General features: G+C 32.4%; 1 protein-coding gene across 1 annotated transcript in view; it reads right to left on the reverse strand.

Annotated features, from left to right (window-relative positions):
* The window catches only part of LOC123711830 (cardioacceleratory peptide receptor-like), a 53,407-nt gene that overhangs the window by 17,346 nt on the left and 10,275 nt on the right, over positions 1-25,786 (reverse strand). Inside the window, exons 2-6 of the mRNA XM_045664657.1 lie at positions 7,800-7,926; positions 5,379-5,514; positions 3,141-3,244; positions 1,692-1,785; positions 555-650 (exon numbers count right to left, since the gene is read on the reverse strand). Coding sequence (XP_045520613.1) covers positions 555-650; positions 1,692-1,785; positions 3,141-3,244; positions 5,379-5,514; positions 7,800-7,901 — 532 coding nt within the window. The 5' untranslated portion in view covers positions 7,902-7,926. The remainder of the gene's footprint in view (positions 1-554; positions 651-1,691; positions 1,786-3,140; positions 3,245-5,378; positions 5,515-7,799; positions 7,927-25,786) is intronic.

Here is a 25,786-nt window from a genome sequence, read left to right on the forward strand (position 1 = left end):
TAAGGACTTAATACATATACCAAAATAAATCTAAAATATGTATACACCTCCCTAGATATATATATCACAAAATATGGATTCTAACCGGTTCAATTAAATTATTTTCGAAAATATAGAAATGTTTTCTTTGACTGAAATTGCAATACCTATTGTTTTTAGTCCAGACAACAAATACCTAGTCCAGCCATAATTTCTATTACATAATAAAAATACATTTTTTTATAAAGCTATGTAATATTTTATTACAGCGTACTGTACAATTACTATAATTACAACTTAATGACGCAACAACCCTAAATAAGTCTATGCCCTGTTTGTTTGAACATTTTAATTTCATAGACAAATATGACCTGTTTGTATTTATGTGTCAGTCATATGTCATACAATTTTAGGTTTGAGATAAGCCAGTTTCCTCACGATGTTTGACTAGTTGACCATAGCAACAAGTACTAATTAGCATAGAGAGAAAATACCATAGCCGCTGCCGTTATTCGAATATACGTCACAGAGTGTCACACAAGTCTTATCAATTAAAAACACATTGTAAAGTTTACCTTGTATGTCAGCTTCGTCGAACAATATAAGCATTGGTATACAGAATAAAAAACTAAGAAGCCAAGCGCCGCAAATCAAAGCTCTCGCACGACGCCCTGTGAAAGTTTAAAATAAATTATTCACATGTATGTGTAATTTTCAAAATTTCTAACTAACAAACACTACAAAATAAATTAATAAAAGCACTATTTAGACACGTTTTTTTAACATAAACTAATACAGTCTACCAAGAAATCAAATGACGATTAAACAACTATATGTTTATATTTTGTTAGCATCTTTATCTTAATTTAAAAAAATTAAATAACTCTCTCCATAGTAGTAAGCTACAGTAAGTCACTGATAAGTCATTAAAAAAAATCAAACACACACGCAATACTCGTCGAGCGGGAGAGAGTTTACTTATCTTGCCGAAGCCGCGTACAAATTATTTGAAGTCTATTGAGTATGAGGGTGTGCAATTATTTAATGAAGTACCGTCAAACATTCGCAATATTAGCGCGTTTGACAAATTCAAAAGTGCAACAAAGATACATGTCAGAGTGAAACTAGTAGGCTGAAATTGGGACGGCTAATGGCGACGTGTTTCTCGCTCGTATATACATATTATTAAGTTTCTCAAGTAAATAAAATATATTTTTGTAATGAGCAATAAAGTTCTTTAATTTTTTTTAAAGTTGCCAATATTTTATAATGGACATATAACTTCTATAAGTCTTATCACTTCGATGTGGCATATGTTTTAAGATGTATTTGTATATTGAGAGGGTTTTCAATGGTAAAACAAATGCCTTAGAAATATCTCCTTACTGATTGGTTTCTCTTAGTATACATTGCCACATTAAAGTATTAGAAACTGCAACGAATAATCTTAAATATAAATATATTTAAACAAAAGTTTAGAATATTATATCAACCATAGAATATATTTTAAAATAACGTAGTGTCGCTTGACTTTCAAAATTAATGTTATAGAATATAAATTTATGAATCTTAATACAGAGTACTTATTTAATTATTAATTGAAGTTCACCACATCATACATAATGCTATATCATACAGTATATGTTACAACCTATATTTTCTAAAATATATGACAATTATGGTAAACATAAATGTTACAAAAAATTACTTACAACTTCCTGTGAAGTTCATGGGATGCGTGATAGCATCACATCGATCAACGCTTAGCGCGACCAGTACATACGTTGATGAATACGTTACTACACCCTGAAACAATAGTTACATTTAACTTTTGTTATAAATAAATAAAAATATATAAATCAGTTGCACTATTCTTTTTAGGTATGGGCCTCAGATTTCCGTATCTGTTTCATGATCATTGGTCAATCTAATAGGCAAATAGATGATCAGCCTTCTGTGCCTGACACATGTCGACTTTTTGGGTCTAAGGTAAACCGTATTACTCACGATGTTTTCGTTTACTGTTCGAGCGAATGCTAAAAGCGCACATAGAAAGGAATTTGTGCACAGCCAGGATTAGAACCTACGAGCTTATGTATGGGCGTCACACGCTGAAGCCTAGGCTAATACTGCTCTATATACAGAATGGTATTTATAAAAACTTATACACTCAATACCGGAAAAAAGTTACATAAAATGTTAGCAATTTTGGGGGGAATCAATCTATGTAACGATTAGATTAAACTAATATTAAAAATAAGAAAGATTAAAAAAAAACTAAAATATTGCACAGATTTCCAACATTCATTTGCTACTGAATTATACCTTAGTAAAATAAGTAATATTCATTTCCAATATTAAAAGAGAACAAACGGGTGACAAATAAAAGTAATAAGTTGTATTCATTTCCAATATAATAAGAGACAGTTTGGCAATTAAATTGGTATACATTGCTCAAACAGCCGAATCAATGAAATAAATCAATTGCAGATTTCAGTACAGAGCAATGGTGACTTAATTTATATCTTGGCACGGATGGACGTCGTTTAATGTTTCAGTTTAATTGTTTGTTTTAACAATATATTGTCAATTACAATTGTAATCATTTTCTTTTAGGGACAAAAAATTAAAATTTCCTTTTCATTTCAGCGCTTCCACAACACTTTAAGAAGTGAAGAAGACACTTTCTGCCGCGCACCACGTCTTTGTGAACCCAGTTTCAAGTGGAGGTATTTCTAAACAGATACGTCTTAGGGGCCTTCACCCTTCAAATTTCGGCGGATTTAAAACACCAACCTAGAGTAAACGAACACATCTTTATAAAGTCAAATTTACGTGTCAGGTAGCGGACTCGCCAGTCTACCGTACAACGACAACGAACTATCTCATATTTCAGCCATACAATGCGCGGCCGCGATGAGAACTTGGACAAATTGATCATGGTTGGTACCGCAGAAGAAGCGATCAAGTGATAGACTCAATACTGTCCAGTGTAATTAGAATGACGCTGCATAGAATCCGGTGGAAACAGATAGTCCGCTCCAGGTATTTTCTTGCTGACCACGACGCTCAGACATAAGCTTTCAACTGAAAAGAGAGTCAGTCATAGGCCAATTACTTACTAGTCTATAAAGCATGATTATTAGCTTATAGTAGCCTACCTGTAAGTATTTCATTAATTTACACGCTATGGAGCCACCGAACCACGAAATTGTTACCCGTTGTATTAGATCGGGCAAAACACTGATAAGGCCCACCCATAGATCTGAAACAAACGTTATTGTTACAAAAGTTCTAAAAAAAATTTGGCTCATTAAGGCATTTGTTAATTGTTTGATCAACAAGTTGGGTTGTTGTAACGAACACGTATTTCGGCTCAAGAATCATCTGTACTGTTGACAACAGGCTAGACCGTCCCGTCGGATTTCCACAACTTACTCAAGGTGGAAAAGAAATTAGAACAACAACTAGCATATTTAACTTTTAAAAAACTAGTGGCGCGACGTTTTACGTGTAGGTCTGATATAAAAGTTACTAACTCAAACTCAAAATTTCTTTATTCATATAGGTAAACATGTACACTTATGAACGTCAAAAAGAAGTTAAATTAATTGTAAATTTACATTTACTATCAGTTCGCAAGTCAAGGGCGTAGAGTGGGCTGGCAAGAAACTTTCAGCCACTCTTTTAATCGCCAAGTATTGAGTCATACAAATTGTTTGAACTGGAGCAAATCAATCACAAGGATTAGGCCATCATCAGGATCATTTAAATATTAATCACATTTATATAAACTAATTCATAATCAACATTTAAATCTTTAATATTTTATACATTAATGTACGAACTAAACTAAACTCTGTTGTTTGTATCAAACATCAAACGTACTTTCATATATAATCCTGAAATGTATGAAATAAGATCAAAGATTAATTTAATTAATTTCTTTCAGTGTATCACTAACGCGCAACCTTTGCGTACTCAAGAATTATCGAAGCGTATGGCATGCATTAATTGGCACATATTGGCACGTGTTAGAAGGTACTTGAAAGTGAAATCCAATTTTAGATTTAACTAAACAAATATAGTTTCGCAATGATCATTCTTAACTAAACAAACAGATTCTGGATTCGTTGTATTACTTTGTTTATTACTGTTCTTGCCTCGTTGGTGTAATTGTTGCCATGTTTAACTAAAAAACTATCGGATAAAAATAAATAGCGATTTTTAAAAGTTTTTCATAAACTGTAAGTTATGGTGGCAATTTTGTATATGTGTATGGGACAAGTAGGCAGTGGGCAAAGAATCACCTTGCAATATACAACGCTTGATAAATTTGTCCTTTCAAGCCACGCGAGTTATGCAATAACAAAGTCCGATATTTGTATCTCAAAAATTAGTCTGGATTCAAAACCATTTCATGAACAATAATAATAATAACTTTTTTCAGATTATATAATAAAGATGTAGTTATAGTTAGAGTTAGTAACAATTCAGTCTAAACAAAAAAAGTTGGTATGTCTTTACTTCATAAATTTCATGAAATTATTTTTAATTCTAAAATCTTTTTAAAGTTTACAAGCTAATATAATTTCAGAGATTAATCGTTACTGTATCCCAAGAAGTTAAGACAGTTAACTAATGTTGCACATGATTTATTGCATGCCGACAGAGTTTTAAAGATGTATAGTATATTAAGGCTAATTACTAGTAGATTACATTACTCATTTTCTCTATTTACGCTTGATAAAATAAGTCTATTTATTTTACAGAAAAGAAATGATTCAAAACTTTAAGTGTAATTAACTGAATTAGGGGAAATGCATCTAATTATTCTTTACGTAGCTAAAATATTTATGTATAAAATAGTTTACGTTAAATCTCAATTTTAGTTTTATGAAGATTATTTCATTTTAATCCTGAGTTCTATAATAGTGATCTAAGTAGACCGTTCGATATATAATAATAATAATTTATGTGTGAGGTGGTTCAATAGTAAGTTCGGATATTCTGCCACACACAATGGGGCGCAAATTTGTCTTTAAAGGATTTTTACATTTTACATTATTAGTCATATATTATTTGTATCCTACATATCATATTGTACGTTATTAAATTTATATCAACAACAGTGTCTCACTCAAATAATAATTTATTTAAATTTCCAAAAATAATACGCCAAGTCGATTTTTAAAGACTAGTCGAAAGATCTTTTAATTATTTTAGTAAATTATTGTAAATAATGCCATACAAAAGGTGATTTTCCTAAATACATACGATTTATGATATTACGTTTATAATACGTATTTAAATATTCGTTTTAATAATTACATGATAATGACCATGATAAGCACTTCTATAGAATAACAGTGACTTCTATGTAATGCAAATTTACAAACCAGCTATAGCCAAATTCATGATAAAGAAGTTCATCCGACTTTTCCTGGTCTTCGTGAGGAGAAGAGCAAGAATAACTGTCGCGTTGCCAGCGACGATTGCCACCAAAAGTACCCATAGAACTGCGAGTTGCGCTGTCTGAAAAAAAAAATTAGAATTTATTTTCAGGTTACATATGTTCTGAGATACATGAAACTAAATATGAAGAATCGAGTAGTGTTTTTATTATTATATAAATTTAAAATTAAATAACAAAAAAACGATCGCAAGACATCAAGGAAATGCTGTCAGCATTGACGGTACAATGCCAGATGCAACACTGTTAATTATTATTCAACATAAATAACACATTTACCTACAAATAATTACAAAAAGTATTGTAAGTACTGTATATTTGATTTTTTAATTACTTATTAAAAATAATATTGATAACATTGATATATTACTGAATGCGTATAGCAAATTAGAAAAAAATCGCGTACTTTTCTTGAGACGACATTAAAAAGGTGTTCATAATAACGTACAATCCTTGTAATACAAGTTCAGTTCTGTAATTCTTGAGCAAACGTGTATGGTGAGACAACGTTGAAGTACTTACTACTGGACTAACTATCTGTCCAGTCAATTATTAAGCAGTTGAACGTTAACTTTCTAATCTCTTTAAACTAAAATTTAGTTTCGAAATGAATTAATAATATTATCGAGCATCAAGTTATATAATGCTAAAGTAAGGACTAACATTAAATCTATAACATAATGCAAAGCGGTTGAGAGTTCTGAATAACAAGGCAACACTAATGGGTTTTTGTTGTAAATTAAAATACATTTTGCATAAACACCCTCGATGCAGAAATTTTCTAGGAATAAATTGACGGGAACCTTTTCATGGGTCATTGAAACATGCTTATGACATGTCCATAGAAATGTTTCTATGAAAAAGCTTTATAACAGTGAACAGTCTCGAACATGTACATAGGGTGAGTGAAAACATAGTAACACGTGTTCAAGTATTCAGTGTCGAAACTTATTGTGATATTCAGAAACGAGATATATAATTGACTCCCGTATGTCAATGTTTATGACAACTATTGCATTTTTAGATACTGAAGTCATATGACATAAGATTCTAAAATATTTTGGATGTAATTTTCGTATCAGCTTCATAAGTATTTCAAAAATATTTGTGTATATTATTTATTTATATTTTTGTTAATTATAAATATTCTTATGGTAAAGTTTTTTTGCAAATGCAGTCAAAATCGTTTACGACATCGTTTAGGAGAACATACTGGTTATATTGACCAAAATCAAAGGTTTACCCGGCGGGTAAAAGTAATTAAAATATTGTTAATAACAGTACATTATGTACTGTTATTAACTAACTTTCTTAAATAAAAATTAACAATTAATTTTTCGTTTTGCGATATTAACGACGTCACATCCGGTTGAAACAGAAATAATACGTGTTACTATTTCAAAACCATTAGAATACTGCGTCTAGACCCATCCTTCAGCGTCCTCAAACAATTAATTGAAACCCAAGTATCTGTACTCTGCTGTGACAAGCAATATTAAACTTTATGCTTACAGTATAAAAGTCAAATTAATAAAAGAGATCCACTCACAGTGCACACTTAAAAAGTGTTGTTCAAATTTAAGTCTTGTTATTTACACTTTAAGGTTTATCATTGTACATTTTGGATAAAGTGACAAATTTTGTGTTAATAATGATTCTTGAGATTGAAAGGCCGATTTGTGAGATTTTAGTAGATTTTGAGTGCTAAAATTAATGTTAAGATAAATTGTAAGAGAACTCGTAGTGTTTATGCTTTGGATATTATTTGGGATGTTTTTACGAATGGACATCATAACGCGCCTGTTATTATTATGCCTTTTTATAGAACAGGGAAGAGGTTCAGCTGATGTTTATTGATAGCACCCATGGACACTCTCAATACCAGAGGACTCGCAAGTGTCCGGCCTTTTGAGAATCAGTATGCTTTACTCTTTGTTACATATTGAGAGCATTGAAGCAAATAAACAAATTTAAAAAGAAAATTCGAGCCGGCTTCAAAATGCATTTATGTATTAAATAATATTTCCTATTTCTATTGATTGGTCTTATAGTACCGAGAGAATTAAATTAATTAAAACTTTATTAATTTATTAAGCATACAGGGTTTCAAATATTATAATCAGAGAATATATCGAGGAAGTCAAGTTATTTGGGACTTTTTATGGGACATGATGCTGAAAAAGGGTAGCCATGGAAACCCATTTTTAATGGATGCGTTAAAACATGAACTGTGTTTGAATTAAAGGATGTAATTAGTTTAATTGTTATTTTTGTTTGTTTCTAGATGTAACATTTTATTATAATGCCCGTTGGAAAACTTCTTATAAATTAATAACTTGGTACTAACCTGATAAAAATAAAACTTGTTGATGGTGACGTTTTGGGTGCTGTTCCATAGAGTTGCATTCTCGTCTATGTAAAGACTGCAGTTGTCACAGACTTCTTCCATGCCGGATTCACATTTTGTTTATTATCTGTGGAAAATCGTATATTCCATATCAAGATGGAGGTTTAACACTTAAATATAAATGTATTTTAGTGTAATAGATCAGTAGTATATTGCTTTTATGTAGTCGTACCGGAAATAATGTTACACTAAATTATAATTTGTTTATTGAATCTTCAAAAATAATATTTATTTCGCTTCGCAACGTTAGGGGGTGGACGGATATTGCAACTGCCGAAGCGTTGCTGCATCTGACACAAGACATGCTTCAAGACACTGACGGGCAATCTCTAGTTATGGAGAGGCACTAAAAGAAATAAATTTATATGTTCATGTCCATGATGAATTTATATGAAATATCTTTTTCTGAGTCTGTGCAAAAGTATGAGTGTGTTGCATGGATGCATATAAAGTGTTATTAACTATACAAAGTTAAAGTTGCCTTCATAAGTGCCTTGATAAGTGTTACCATATGATATATTTTCCAATTAATGTAATTGTTCGTTTGTTTTAGGATTGAAATAGCATCGTAACCTCAATACAATAAAACGATTTAGGTTTCCCTCACTTTGTATCAGATACTAGAAACAAATGCTTTCGATAAATGCCCCAGCGATCCCTTATAACATGTCTAGGTTTCAGACTCATACTGAAAATGATTGTGGTGCCATAAAAATAATGTATCGTCGTCCCCACGTTAGGCGTACAACGTAAAAAATAGCACTTAACTTGTCTTGTACTACACATTGAAATAGAACATCTTTATCTGAATGTAATAAGTATATATACCAATACCGACTGGTATTCATGGTCATTTAAAGAGGTATCATAATATCCAATAGTAATATGTCAACTTGATGTGGTAGAACTTGTTCACTACGATGAAGAACACAAATTGTGTAAATGATAACAATTATTAAACAGTTTTTTTAATTTTTAATGTAATATGCAATGCAAGCAAACGGGCAAGAGGCTCACTTAATGTGAAGCGATACCGCCGCCCATGGACGATCACATTGCCAGAAGGCTCGCAAGTGCGTTGCCGGCCTTTCAAGAATTGAAGTCTCTTCAATTTCGTTCTTCTTTTCTAGAAGAACCCTAAGTCTAATTGGTTCGGAAATACTTCAGTGGGCAGCTGGTTCCACTGGTGCCTTAGAAAACGCTCAGTTGTGGAACGACGGACGTCGAGGTGATACGGATGGTATTTTGTATTTTGCCTTGACGTCCGATAATGAAACTCAGCTGCGGGTTTTAGACCGAACAACTCTTCTGAACACTTCCCATGGTAAATGTGGTCAACGTCAAGGGATCAAGCCGCACGGAAAGTGATTGGTCGTCGACGATTTGAATCGCTCTTCGTTGAATACGGTCAAGTGGAAGGAGCTGGTACTGGGGAGCTCCCGCCCAGAGGTGAGAACAGTATTCCATGTGTTATTATTGTGTAAATGTATATGTAACATATTCGCGATTATTTCACTAGTATACGATATAGTCTTAATTACATAGTATATACATTTCAGATTATGTTTATTCCAGGTTCGCTGACCTGGTATAAATACGCAAGCCTACGGGAAATATTCAAAAGCGACATGCCACCGAGTCTTACAATTAAGGTCGTAAATATCTGTCTTGTATACGCCAATATTTGACGTATAAGCCTGGGTTTGATGCCCGGAAGTAAGAATTTAGAGTTTGCACACAAGCCTACATCTACATTCTACCTGTATTAAGATGATGATAAACATGACAAGTATATTGCCCCATGCTTTGAGTTATGGGGCTTAAAGAGCAGACCAGGGCAAGGATCTATTGTAACGCCTTAGACACGAAATTTTAATTTTCAGTCCAGTATATTTATATATATAAGATAAAAGTAAGTAACATAAGATTGTATATAAATAAACAAAGCGAGCGAGGTAGCCCTTTGAAACAGATGTGATGATAGGGTCACCGCGAGGACCTTGTATATTAAATTAAAAGCACTGATGAAAACCCTTTCATCTCAGTCAACAAAAACAACGACAAATATGATTACTGTAGACTAGACGACACATGTTCCAAGTAGGTAATTAGCGCATAATTGTAGGACAAATAAACTTATTAAAAAATAAAACAGATTGATTACTATTAGGTTTATGTATTGATTTATAATAATAATAATTCACCAACGAAAAACATTTACAAAATGTTAACCCAAAGAATAACATACATTTTAACTAATTTTATTTATAGCACAGTTTTTTTATAGCACACACACACATTCATAATATCACACAATGTATTATGGCGTTATGTAAATTATCTGAAATATATTAGAGTTCAGTTTATTCGTTAAACGGTTGCACCATATGCTCTCATGGAGTTTCACGAGAGTCACGGAGAGTCACGGTTACTACAACCGTAAAAATCAATTAAGAGTTTTGCAAAAATTACTTATTAACGAATAAGGAAAAATTATATTGAAAAAAAAATATACATTATTTATTCATATAGGTAACTTAATGTACACTAATGTATGTCTGGAAGGAAATAGTTGGCTTTACAACGAAACAAAACCACGCATCTATAGTCTCTTTGGTTTAAAGCAAAGTAGACCAGCTGGAAACTCTGCAGCTATCTGTCGGTCGTCCGGATAAACTCCAGTGAAGCCTCATGAGATAAAACTCTTCAGCTAACTTGTAAATTGTATGAGCCTTCTTCGAATCCAAAACCAAATCTCCTACCAAAATGGAATTACACGAAATCCGGAACATATGGACTAGGGTTCAAGAGCCTCGCTAGCATGCCATAAAACAAAAATTAACAGAAGTCAGATGACAAAACCATCTACAAACAAAATGCCCAAGAATACCAATCTGCCCTGATACCAAAAGTATAACTTAACTATTGCGTTAAAGTCCTGAACGCAAAAACGGTCAAATGCATTTTTCTTCTTATAGAGAAATGCAGGGCTAGAAAAGGTAAATAGCTCTCACCTTCCAAATACGCAATAATTTTACGTATTATGTTGTTTTGTTTAATTTGTATCGTGGCTATTTTGACGATAGTATTACAATTATCCATAGTTTTTATTATATTTTCCCTTGGTCTTTATATATCACTAAGCTCGAATAAGTTAGTGTTCATTTAAACTTATCTCGTATTTATGCTTACAGTAGAGTGAACTTCAAACCCTGGTTTATAAATAACCCCATATCTAAGATGGCGTCATACGTACCTGACGTGAATAGAAATCGAGTAACGTTATATCAGTATAAAACCTATTTAACTCAACATAACTATAAATCAAACGGTACTAAAGCAATATCTGGGAGATGGGTATACAAAGTTTATTTCTTATCTAAAAACAATTAGTGATTTAGAGTGACCAAATAATAAAATAGAATCCAGGTTTGTAAGGATTTTCATTGTCAACAACACTGGAACAATTGGAACATGTATCAACAGACGTTGCTTACCCACAATTTTATTTTTACTACGCAAAAATAAATAGTGTTGCTTGAGATGTTCATACTATTATAACCTTATTACAGAAATGAAAATCTGTACGTATCTCTAATACCGGCTATCATGACCTCACTTTTACGAGACTCACCCCAGCTACAGGCTGTCTCGTGTAGTCCACCATTTTGCAAACGTCGTGGAACCTCCTCCACATTAGTTTTTAATGAACTGAAGAGCTAGTTGCTCCTTCAATTTTTTTCAGATTTAACATTTTGGTTATGAACCTACAGCCTGCTTCTTGGCACATCGTTGCAAAGTACTGAATGCAATAACAAGCTTCATAATCCGACGGCAATAAACTGAAAATTATTCGGATGAACGGACCGTTGATAAATGCTGCTTGTTTTCAGAGTCCCTTTATTTATAATGCTCTTTGGAGGTTTATGCTGGAAGTTTTTGAAGAAAACCATCATATTTAGAAAAAATTGGATACCATTTAGGTGAAGACCTGCTGGGACTGAATTCTTTGAAGTCCTGCCTGCCTGCTACTCCATTTTCATGGGAGATTTTCATATTTCATGGATAGGCATGCAGAATGATTTGTGTTACCGTCCCACCACAGCTGTCAAAGTCGTCGATTATAAAATATGTCAGTGCGCACGTTCGTGCGCAGCGAAAGCGCAAAACATTTGAAAATCAGCAATCAATCAAACGCACTACTGTCAGATTGACAGATTTACTTTGACAATTTATGGTTCACGCTGTGCCTTCTTAAGTTCTCATTGCATTTTCACGCATGAAAATCCTTTCCTTTGATTCCTTTTTTTATTATTACTGACACGCGAAAGCCGAACCAGCGCATATTATTTCACCGAGGGAAGGGAGCATCCTGGATATAGCTTCCGGATACCCAGGCCCACACAATTATCATCAAATACCATTAAGCAACGGAACCGCCGGATTATCTACCATAATCACTTAAGTCGTTAATGCATTTACTTTCCCAAAACAATATATTTAAGTAACTATACGGTTTACGCGAATTTAATATAAAACCATTTAATTCATTTATAATTGATGTATCGTGACAACGTTGTTTAAATTGAAAGTATAATTTACGGTTTTGAGATATAAATGTTTTTCTTTACAACCTAACTTCCATATTGTAATAAAAATGTATTCCTCTCGTAGTCTTTACTCATTAGACACATTAGGAAATAGAAATCTTCTTATTTATGTTAGTTGTCGGTATCGCAACAATAATAAATATCCATCCGGAAAAATAATTAAACAGACACTAGTCGTGTTTTTGATTAACTCTCATCCTAAATTTTAAATAAACATCGCAGGTTTTAGTGAATTTGCGCGTCAATTTGAAATTTCACTTCAATAAATATTACTATAATTATAAGTAAACAAAAGGGAAATTCCATCCACGTTTTATTATAAGCCCGTATATGTAATATAGGGTACATTATACTTCAGAATTATAATCTCGGGATTATAAAATGCAATTCAAAGGCACTGACCGTGTTATGTCAAAGAAGATTTACATTACACTACGGTATTTGTATGCTGCCCTCACGGTCGCTCCCTGTTGAACCAGAAATTGATTTTCTTCATCATATGAGTTTACAAAGCGTTATTATCACGACATTATAAAATGTATTTATAATTATCTTGCAATCTTTCTGAATCAACAAATTCTCAATTAAATATAACAAGAGAATTGCTTTACAATTTTTAATTACTAGCTGACTGGGCAAATGTTGTTTTGTTCATATTTTATACTTACATATCGCTATTAACAACAGGGATTTGTGGTATCAGGGTGGAAAATAAGGGTTGTTTGTATGTATTTTTAATACCAAAAAGAAAATGATGATATTTTTGTTGTTAAGACCCAAAAAGGTACGTTGTTTCTTGTTTTAATATTGGTGAATGTGAGACACCGAACTGTCGCACATATATATCTATTGATTATTCATATAGTCTTTTATGCCCATGTATAACAATAATGAAGAGGTCGCTAATAATCATGTTAAAACCTTCATATGGCTTGTCTAATAAATATAACATTATGAGTTGTTCCGTAATCTTAATATATATGAATCTCCTGTCACGATGTTTGTCCGCGATGGACTTCTAAACTACTTAACCGATTTTAAATTAAATTGGCACACCGTGAGCAGTGTGGTCCAACTTAAGATATAGGATAGCTTAGATTTTTAATAATAGTCGCAATTTTATTTTATTGCAAATTATTTGTCTATAATTAATTGACAGTCACAATCTCCAAAAGATTCTAACAGATGTCGATACTTTTCGACTGGATTGAGTAAGTAATCAATAGATGGCACTGCAATGGTAAACCGACAAACGTGTCATATAAGCTACAATTAAATATCATGATTACCACGTGTAATTGAGGCTAAAGTATAAATTAAATTTATTTTGTAGTAAACGAAATACCGTGAAATTCAATTATTTCTAGCATAGCCAACCACGTGTTACTTAGACCGAAGTGTAAATCAAATTCAAATTATAGTGATGATAATACAGTGAAATTATTATTTCGTGTCACGGTATTAAGGCTAACTAAAACCACATTAAGGAGAAAGGAAGTTCGAGGGGGTAGCTAGTACTTTAATATGATACTATTATATAAAACAATAATTTATTTTTTCCGTAGATGGTTGCCCTAAGCATTTATCGCAAATAACTATTCATGAAAATTTCTTCATATCACGCTGAACGGACTTGGGAACTAACATAAAACTGAATGTGGATATGAAGGTTGATGATCCAGAGGAAGCTTTTGTGTTTCGAGTTCCATAGTAAAATTTTCTAAGCAGTCATACAAAGTTACAAATACCACCAGACCAAAATTTCTTAATTAGAATTCAGTTTTAATGCATATTATTTATTTACATTTTCAAGAAATAGTCATTTACGAAATGCAGTTTTTCCAATAGAAAGAAGATTGATACTAATACAAAAGGTGTTTTTTATTCATAACTATCTAAGCTAGACTTTGCACGACTGCTTTTGATTTTCTTAAATACTTAAAACGATTTTAAAATTATTATTTTTAATTTTTTGTTTCTGAACTAATTTATAAACAAAATACACAGTTTTCTTTATAATATTGGTTCAGAATAAATAAAGATTGTGATTTAAACGTCAATGTTAAAATACCTTTTGATCGGATACCTCTCTTTCAATAAACCCTAGAATTAATTACTTTATTCAAAAATAAAGGTACGAATATTTGTTTGAAAATACGTTAGGATTATCAACCTTACAGTATGAGCATACGGCTCAATATTGAGGAACAGAAAATGAGATGTATCCAACAGACGATAGGTTTATAAGGTAATTGAGATTAAAATAAAGCCATTATTGTAAAGGCTAAAATATTAATATTAAATTTATATTATTTGGACAACTTATATAGGATATTGACTCACACTCAAAAAAATACAATAAACAAACTCGCTATTATGAAAAACAGGAAAATATACGCACAAAACACGTACCGTAATACGTTTCGCAAAGTCATAAACAATATTCAAGAAAATTGTTTATGTAGTAAAATGCCAAAATGTGGCTTAGGCAAAATCGTGCGTTTGGTAGTGATTGGACAATTCGACATAATATTAAAAATCCCGTCACGAGTTGGACTAGAAATTCTGTTGACCTATGACAATCAAACAAAATGCGCTGACGTTACGTCTGTCATTTTACATTCTTACCCCCCCTCAGGCATCAGTATGAATACGTCTTATTCTGAGAAGAAAAATACGAAATCTTGCACAGTTTTGACTATATTACTCTGTCTGTTTCCATCAAAGCGTAAATACAACTTGGCATTAATTAAGTTAATGCACTTTTGTACAACGTAAGACAAGGTAACAAATTTGAAAGAATAAATTGTCTTTATAACTTTACTTTTTATAACTTTCACTTTAATAAAAAGCGGTTAAAAACTTTAGTTCCTGTCGCCAACAACACTAATTATCAGTGGGCCTATGTTTTTACTCTCTTTATTTATCTATATATTTTTTTTACAATTTCTTTAATTATTAAAAAGACGTGTGTGTACGCGTTAGACGTTATACTTCTTTGGCGTAACAAGATAAAAATGTTTTCAAAAATTTCGTCATGTTCTTGTAGAAAAAGTTTACATTCATCATTTTTCCCTAACGTCAAGAGAAGAACTTAAAAAAATAAGTTTATTCTTCTATGTGTTTTATACACTCTGGATTGATAAAGATTACTTAACAACGAAAGTATCTCTCTTAACAAAGGAAATCACGAAATAATCGCAAATTGCGTTTTGAGTGAAACGATCAAAAATAGCTTAGTAATTCCCTCTATTTGTGTCAAAGTCAAGAAAGAAAAACTTCTATTTCTTAAGGTATTAAGTCTACGTAAAGCCTCATCTCTCTTAATGTGGCAAAGTGCTCAAGAAAAAGGACTAACACAAACTTAATTTGTAGAAAGATCTTATCATGTCTTTGCGAATAACTGTGACCTAAAAAACAGTTACATTTCATACATATAATTTAGCGTACATTAAAATAATTGAACCTATATAAAAGGTACCCGATTATTAAAAATCAAACTGTTTTCTGTAATTTATTTGTTAACCTTTGTACCACAAAGAACGGTTCGGTGGCCATCGATACACAATCTTATACTAGATTAATAAGTCCTGAGTACATACCTCGTTACAATATCTTCTTACCAGGAAGTAAGGCACACAATATTATTAGCCGTAAGGATTTGGGGAAATTCTATCAGTTTGGGAACAAAGAGAGGTTAGACTGATGCTAATACCTTGCCATGCACTAAACACTCACTATAAAATTCTTAATAGTGGACGTAACTATACTAATAAATGTAACGTCGGCCGAGCAAAAATATTTGGATTACCCTCATCAAAAATTATTAAATTGAAATTATGTATTTCGAACAACCTTTTAAAACTTAATTTGCCTCCTTTAAACTTCCAACTAAATTCTATAATTCTAAGACCTAGACCTAATTCCTTCGAATTTTCACAAACATATCTTGATATACTGGAGAGCGTGTATTTGATTATATTTATATGAATAAAATGTTATTATTAAATAATGTTGGGAAATGTTGCAAAATAGAAGTTCGGGCTGGAAACCACAGCTGATTAACTTGCCCAGTGAGAAACGTGATCAACGAAATTACCGTATGTATTCCATTTTAGGTTCCATTCTATGTCCTAAGATGTTTTACTTAACCATTATACTACTTTGTAAATATTTAAATTACTAAATTTCAAACTATAACAGGCGAAAATTAATGCTTACTGAATTTAATGTACTAAAGATTATATACAATTTTAAATAACATGTGTGTGTACTTATGTACACGCGTTAGAAGTTATACTTCTTTGGCGTAACAAGATAAAAATCTTTTTAAAACTTTACCTTTCGTCTTTTTCTACGTTTGTAGAAAAAACGACACTATCAATAGAAAAAAAGGAATTTAATACATTGAAAGTTTTATTATAACGCATTATCTAGTTAAATAAAGTTTTTTTTATAGAACTGGGGGAAAACGGGCAGGAGGCTCACCTAATGTTAAGTGACACCGCCTATGGAAACTCTCAATGCCAGAGGGCTCGCGAGTGCCTTTCCGGCCTTTTAAGAATTGATACGCTCCTTTCTTGAAGGGCCCTAAGTCGAATTGGTTAGGAAATACTTCAGTGGGCAGCTGGCTCCACATAGCGGTGGTGTGCGGCAAAAATTGGAATTGGAACGGTGGACATCGAGGTGATACGGGTGGAATTTTGTATGCTGCCTCGACGTCCAATGATGAAACTCAGCTCAGATTAATAAATCTGAACCACTCCTCTGAACATCCATTGTAGAATGCGGTAGAAGATGCAGAGTGAGACATATCTACGCCTAAGCTCTTCGAACCGCTCTTCGTTGAATATGGTCAAGTGGAAGGAGCTCGTACTGAGGAGTCCCCACCCAGAGGTGAGAACAATATTCCATGTGGGGCCGAATTTGCGCTTTATAGAGTTGCAAGCGGTGGCCCGGAGTGAAGTAACGCCTTGCTCAGCACACCAAGCTTTTTGGATTAATTTAAATATCACAAAAAAATATTTCTACATAGGTAAAGAAATGGCAATTTTTTTATTTTAAAATGTTGACTATGCTAACTGCAGGGGACCAGCTTTGTGTGAGACGGTATGCTCGCGCATACGAAAAAGTTTACTCTCATCATTTTCCCTAACGCACCACAAAAAGTATAAATTAAAAATTATCCTGTATTCGATATTAATTTTAACATAAGTACCCGACCTCCAAAGGGTTGAAGGTCACCTCCAAATTCTTCCATGTGTCTCTCATCTTCACTACTTTTCCAATCATTCATCGCTATCTAGTTTATTTCATCTGCGGGGGGGGGGGGGCTCTTTTTATTCGCACGTACTAGAGGTTACCAAATAGAAAATTTACGCGTCTGAAAAATAAAGAAGAAGTATATTGCCAATAAAGAAGTTTGTATAGAAGAGGTAAGAGGACTCATTGTTCAGTATAAAAACGGAAATATTTCAAGAGAAATTTCACAGACTAGTTTTAGAATTGATAACTAAGAGTAATAAAGTTTTATGAGTTCTGCACTTATCGGTCTTCACCCTTTAAGTTTAACTGACGTTTCAAGTGACCTTATGATAATTAGTTGCGAAGAAAACTTGAGATTCCCTGAAACTAGGTCAAGTCAAATTGTTCGAGATTTGAAATTCTCGTTGATTTTTTCTTTTCTTTTCGTTTGGTGCATATACTAATTACAATCACCTTTACATAAAACCGTCGTTGCTACTGGAGTACAAGTGCCACTGCAAAGTAAGGCAGTATCGGCAGATAGTACTGGAATCTGTCGTTTCTTTTCTTGCGCAATATATAAACGAAATTCCAAAATATAACATATCATTGATATGATTCATACATATAATTGAATCCAAAAAAACACAGATGTAATAAGGTTTATAAATCAACGCCAGGAACTCCTTAGACTGAGATTTCTGTATCTGTGATCATTTGTTTTTTCTAATTGGCAAGTAGGTCAGCCTGTTGTGCCTGCAACACACCTTCTTATGGGTCTATGCCTTGCCTGGATCTTCATGATGTTCAAATGAAAAGTCGACCTCAGGGATAAGTGTGCCAAGTAGCTAGACCAACAGTGCTCTTAACGTTTATGGTGAACTATTCTTAACTTATTAAACATTAAAGTACTTTGATACAAAGCTAATAAGGTGGAATTTCAGATAATATCATCTAATTTAAATTATAACATATTCGCATAGTCTTAATAAGTTAGTATCGTGTAGTGATTCATATGTTTTTTTATTCACGAGCAATTGAATTGCTTGTTGTAACTACATATTTTTATAAATAAATAAAAAAATAGATAAAAGCCAGACAAACATAATTTTAATAAGCCTTATGTTATCTTCTTTGTTTTAATAGCCAAAATAGTCTATACTAAATGAAAATTGATTTCTTTTACTGTTATATCAAAGCTTAAACATTCACCATGAGCGCTTATTAACAAAGCAAAATTAAGCTCATATAAAATACATTTGTTGTCCCAGAAATAAGTCTCAAAAAGGTTTTATGAAATAAACCTCCTTTTGACTGACGTAATTAATCAGTGACAAACACCATGTCCCTTTTTAGGGAAAATGTCTCTAAAACAAATCGCGAGCCTTTCTTTTCAAATTTTAATCAGAGAATGGAGATGAACCTTGTTTTTTCAAAACCATTATAATTTTGCTAATTCCTTATCGTCATTGTTTGTTATCTTTGTTAATTTCTAGATTAAAGAACAAAGAGACTGCAACAATGAGTGAAAACATCAATGCAATATTTTATATATATAAATTAAATGTACTTAAAATTATTCAAGAAACATATATTTATGGCTTCGGAATTGTTTCGCAGTAGTGCTCAGTTAAGCTTATACATTTACTATCGATTAAAGTAAAATATTTTGTATTTTAAACATTGTAAAAATTTACCAAAGAAGCAAAATCGGAATATTATGAACACTAAGTTAATTAATATACATTAAGGTTGTATTTATCATATCAAATAGATAATTGTCAATTTGATCACAATATCAGCTCTAGCTCTCAGGCTCTAGCCTGCATAAGTTGCTGAAAAGCCCTTGAATTTTTGAATAATCTCCTAAAAATCATTAAAGTTTGTCAAACTTGTTAAAAGGTGTTATATATACTAAAAGAATACGTTGTGTTTAGCTTTATTTGTTGTAAATGTGTAGTTTTAAAATATATATTAATAACACTTATTTTATATATATTACGTGGTTGTAATTTTCTTTTAAAGGGGACTATCTACAGGGTACAGGCAAAAAGTGATATATAGTAATATATTTCAATATATAGCTCAATATCAGCTTAGCTTATTTGAATAGAACCTGTTGGGGTACTGTTGAAATAACACATTAACTACATTTTTTTAAGAATAAATTGGAATTAAATAATATTAATAAACTTTAAATAGTATTCTTAAAATAAATAACAATACCTAGTAACATACATAGATGTAGTTTTTATAGTACAACAGGCAGGAATCACATCGGATATTATCTATTACCGCCGACTATGGACATTGTCAGAAGGCTCTCAAATGCGTGGCAGTCTTTTATGTCCGTAACGCTCTTTCCATCACGGACACCAAATTATATATCTAAGTAAGAACTTTATTTGATTTATTTTTTAAATGCATATCATAAATTTATAAATGTTTATAGATCTCTAATATGAGTAAAGCTGTACCCAGAAGCTAGTATAAATTAAGGCTAGCAGGTGCGATAAAACGTATTCAAATCTCATTGCAAAACCAACTGCAATAACATTGCAATGCATAAAATGTAGCTCAAATAGAATAAATGTTCTTCAAATATTTGCCATGGAAAGAATATTGTATTCTCCGAGTCAAGTGCTGTAAAATATCATGGATTTTCTATTCAAGTGTTCAAACGTTAAAATTATAATGTCTGTTATATTATATACTTATCATAAATTGGAATCGCGTGTTACATAAATTTTCCCGAAAATATGTGACCTATTAGAAGATGAAAAGGACTTAAAATATTCAAAACTAAACAAACTGTCAACTTGAAAACTACTACTAAAATTAGTACACCTACTTCCACTTACTGATACACTATTGGTGATTACAGCTCGTTTTAGTGATAATAATATTTTAGTGAGTCCAGTCCAATATCAAATGATAGAGTGAACTCTAAACGCTCCCAAATGCACCGAATTAACAACTTGGTGACGGGTATTTTTTTGTACGTAATGCCAGAAATCATTTATTTAATTAAATAAAATTTAAAGAAACTCTACATATTAGGAAAATAATTAAAGTTAGAACGTAGCAACAATTAACATTTTAACCTTAGTTTACGATATAATTGACCTTGATCGCGTAAAGTGCCCTAAGTTGTTTATCTCCAGAGCAAATTTCAAGTTAATGTTTAACTTAATTCCTTTAGGTGAGAAGAAGTAATGGCCTCATAACGATTTACGACAACTTAAATATTTTGAACCTTACAAATAAGGATTTAATTTTCCTTTTTTTATTTATTTTATTTTAATATATGCAGTTTCCAGGACTCATCCAAGGTGACTTAATCAATACGGGTAGGAGTAAATTGAATGAATTGTTGTGTATACAAAAGAATCCTTTTCATATATGGACATATAAATTGTAAAATTAATTGATGCTAATAGGGCTATTATTTTAGTTAAGTAGTAAGCCATAGTTTCTAAAACTTAGTTAAAATATGTAGGATCGAAAGATCAACAATCAGACATTTTTATCATACCTAATAGGTCCTCATATTACTTTGAAACAAAATAATTATAATAAATATAGGTTACACCACTTAAATAGAAATTTATAATTAAACCAGCTCTACTTACCACCTGTAAACAAAAATTATTAGGATCAATGTATGAAGGCTTTTGTAGCACTATGATTCATACCAGCAAATGAACTTATCCTGCTACAAAACAGGGGCCGCCTACGCGGCTACGAGTAGCTACAATTCTACGAAGCCACCGGACAGTATATCCTTGCTACGCTTATCCCTTAGGGACAAGATACAAACTCCTTCATTGCTACGCTACGGTGGCTTACACAAATTTCCACTCTAGATTATAATACAAGTTGCGATAAAGATCATTTTTGTGTCAACTAAAATAAGCTTAATCTATATATACGGTTGTGGGCGGTATTCAAGAACTGACGTAAAATAAGTTTTCTTTTATGAATAAAGTTTTACTTGTGAGAAGTATCACTTCATTGGTACATTACTATACATTTTTTATAGCAGAAAATTAGGTGATAAGTCGTCTATATTAGACGATGTCTTTATTCCTCTTATGGGTATTAATTAATTATCAGCGCACATACAGAGACCTTTCGCCAAGTCTTTATATTCCTACATAATTGTATGTATTTGTATATTCGCGAATGCTTGGCAGACTTATCAGGTATACTAAGTTCTGCAGCTTATGCAGTCAGAAAAATAAGACAGCTTACTGACGTTGCTACAGCTAGGCTTGTATATTTTGATTACTTTCATAGCATAATGTCCTATGGTATTCTACTGTGGGGCGCAGCGGCTGACGTAGATGCCCTATTCATTCTCCAGAAAAAGGGCAATTCGTGCATTTGCATCTTGGCCTCCGCGAGTCTCTGAGAGAATTATTTAAACAAATTAATATACTCACGTTGCCTTCCCTTTACATTCTAGAGAATATCATGTTTGTTCGTAAAAAATTGCATCAATTCACTGTCAAAAGTGTTATTCATTCTATAAATACCAGGAGTAAGCATAAAATAGTAGTCCCAAAATACAGATTAACAAAATCGAATAAATCGTTTCTTGGGAATTGTGTCAGATTCTACAACAGGCTACCGAAGTGTGTAACTGATCTTACGACTAAAAAGTTCAAAAACGTCATCAAAGGAATCCTAATTAAAAAAGTGTATTATAAAATCCAAGACTATGTTGACGATAAAGATGTATGGCGCTAATTCATCTCTGCATGTGCGGCTTCCCTGGCAACTTGCGCTGTGCAAGTGTGTGTATCTCATTTTACACTAATAGTAAAAACTCAATATTCTTTTGCATTGTATAGAATCTCTGTATACCTTGCATTATATAAACTTCTCAGCCGATTATTACTAATGTAACCGAGTCTTTGTAAGCTAAACCATTGTTGAAAAGAGTGTCCATGGAGTTTCTTACCGGTTCTTCTCCATGAGACCCACTTTTTGGAACCGTGCAACTAGACGTTTCATAAGAGCCTGCAAAGGCCTATTTGAAATAAAAAACTTTTGATTTTGATTTTGATTCAGACACATGTGACACCTTCGATACAAAACGGCAGTTGTGTGCTGCGATATGGCGCGCAACTTGACTGTGAGGAAGCAACTTCCTGGATAGATCTGGTTAACGCTGTGCCTTCTTAAGTTCTCATATCATTTTTACACGTGTATATCCTATCTATATTATATTTTTATATAATATGTCATATTTTTATAAGTATCTTACCTGTAGTTTAACATGTTTGATGTTTGAGACCAAAAATTAAACATACGAAACGACTTCGGAGTTAAAGTCACATGCGTAGCACAGTTTACACTTATATTGAAGGAGCAAAGTAAATTTGATGAACCCTTCTAAAATACAATGTGAACTAAGATAAAGAAAAAAATAGTAAACGTAATAACCTTTATATTCCTATCGGGACGCGCACGTATGGGCCTCTTATCCGAACAATGTAATTTAATATGACCTGAAAATTGGTCACAGACTTGTTTTTGTATTAGTAAACTCAAAAACTATATGGAGGTTTCAACTACTTCTATACATACAAAGTGAGTTTACTTGATAAGAGATGAAAGATATGAAATTATGATACCGTTAAATAATACTAATTCAGTGGAGCTACAAGCATTCATAAGCCTTAGACAGCAACTGATTATATTTAATATTGTCTCATAGACAAGTAGGTGATAAATTTTTATGCCTAATATAAGTCGTTAAATTTAACAGCCAGAGTTAGAACGTGCGATCCAAATGTTGAGTATTGCACAGAAATGCTTCACTTACCACAACAGTTAACAAATAAAAAAACGCAGCGAAGAGCAATTTAGAAATAATACTTGTAGCAACGGTTTCAGAACAAGGTGCTTTGGGGCATTGTCAATGCACTATATTATATTAAAAATGAAAGTATCCATTGTGTATCCACTAGGACATTAATGTGGATACAAGGTGCATTAAACAGGGTACATAACCATGTGAATGCTGGCAACCCAACTTCTAAATACAACAGGAACTAGACGCCCAAAGACAACTAACCTTTTGAGTTAATAAACCTAGTGTAATGTATATAAGCGCAAATGTGGTATCTTGGACACACGAACATAGTGATAAAACATTTTAGAACACTAAGACTGTTAATGAACATTACTTTAGTTTTAGCTTTAAACTGGTATTGTAGAAAATTAAGTCAATGTAATATTACTTATTAGCCATAATTATTGTATAGTCTAGATTGTAATTCATGTTGCAATCACTTAATTTAACTTTACTATAGAGAAAAAAAGGAATTGGGTGTACTTAAATTATTATAACATTTAACACTTTTCTGACTCATTACAATTTTCAAACATTGGGATTTATAACCAAGTAATTTATAAGTACACTAGCTGCCCCTGCGAGCTTCGTTTCTCCTTACTGTGATTTTACTTTGCCTACCTTTTTAGTGCATACCAACATGGAACATTTTGCTATGCTACCCCGGAGACTGTTCGGTTTCCCGGAATGAAAACGTTTTATGGTTTACTGTGAATTTTTCTCTATATAAACCTCAAGAGTTCAAGTTATAAGTTCTAACTAACAAAAAATAGGGGTGGATCATAGAGGGGTGAAAATTAAGGGTTGTACATATCTAAACGATATGCACACAAAATTTCACAAAAATCGGTCGAACCATTTCGGAGGAGTTTAATTACAAACAACTTGACACGAGAATTTTATATACTAGATAATAATGGATTATTATCATAACATACTAGGTTTGCTCTAGATAAACTATGTGAATTATGAAAAACACTTTTTGAATGGATTAAAGCTATGTATTATTTTTAAAACTTATAGTTATTTACATAATTCTATAATTTTTTTTTTAATTTAGTGAATTATTTTAAACAAAAGTATATATATTTCGAAATAAAAGTCCGATAAGTCCCACGATATAAGATAAATCTCGGGGCTAGCTCGATCTACGTATTTTGTTAAAGTAATCAGACAAAAGGAATTTTACGGTCAGGGAAAAAATTCAATTTGTCGCCTCCATAACTTAGACTGTAGGTGAACCGCAAGAACTTTGCGCTAATATTTTATTAAAGAAAAGATTTAAGTTATCTCGTTCGCGCAGTTATATAAAATTATACTATTCATTAACGCGACTGTCAATTCAAATTAAGTTACCTATAATTCATTAAGATTTAAATATTATATTTGGTGGAAATATACAGAGAAGATAAAAAGAAAAATCTAAACTTGTCAAAGGCCTAGTACGGAGCATGCTTAACATTAAAAAAATTAATAAAATAAGACACTCAGAAATAAGAAGCGTTACCAAAGCTAAATGCGTTAAACTCTGCCTTAAATGAAGATGGGCAGGGCATGTAGAAAGACTCCTTAAGATCGATGGACCATAAGGGTGACTCGGTGGGGTGGTCCTATTGGAAAACAAAACAGAGGAAGACCGCTCACGAGATGGGCGAACAACTTTGCAAAAACGGCTGACTCGAGCTGCATGCAACTCACCCAAAACTGAGATACCTGGAGTTCCTTGGAGGAGGCCTTCTTAAAAATGACATATATAATAACTATTTATAAAAAAAATCAATGGCGCTACAACCTTTTTAGGTCTGGGCCTCAGATTTCTGTATCTGTTTCATAATCATTTATTAATCGAATAGGCAAGTAGGTGATCAGCCTCCTGTGCCTGACGCACGCCGTCAACTTTTTGGGTCTAAGGGAAGCCGGTTTCCTCACGATGTTTTCCTTCACCGTTCGAGCTAATGTTAAATGCGCACATAGAAAGAAAATCCATTGGTGCACAGCCGGGGATCGAACCTACGACCTCAGGGATGAGAGGCGCACGCTGAAGCCACTATTCCAACACTGCACTATTTATAAAAGTAAACTTAATACTATTATAAAGTTTACTTTGTTCTTTACAAAAAATAAACAGGCTTTTTTATTTTATTATGTGGTTTTTATTTATTGCGTTGATTTAATCATAACGTTGTATATTTTTTCAAATAGTCTACAGC

The sequence above is a fragment of the Pieris brassicae genome, chromosome 7, assembly GCF_905147105.1.
Source record: "Pieris brassicae chromosome 7, ilPieBrab1.1, whole genome shotgun sequence".
NCBI lineage: Eukaryota > Metazoa > Arthropoda > Insecta > Lepidoptera > Pieridae > Pieris > Pieris brassicae.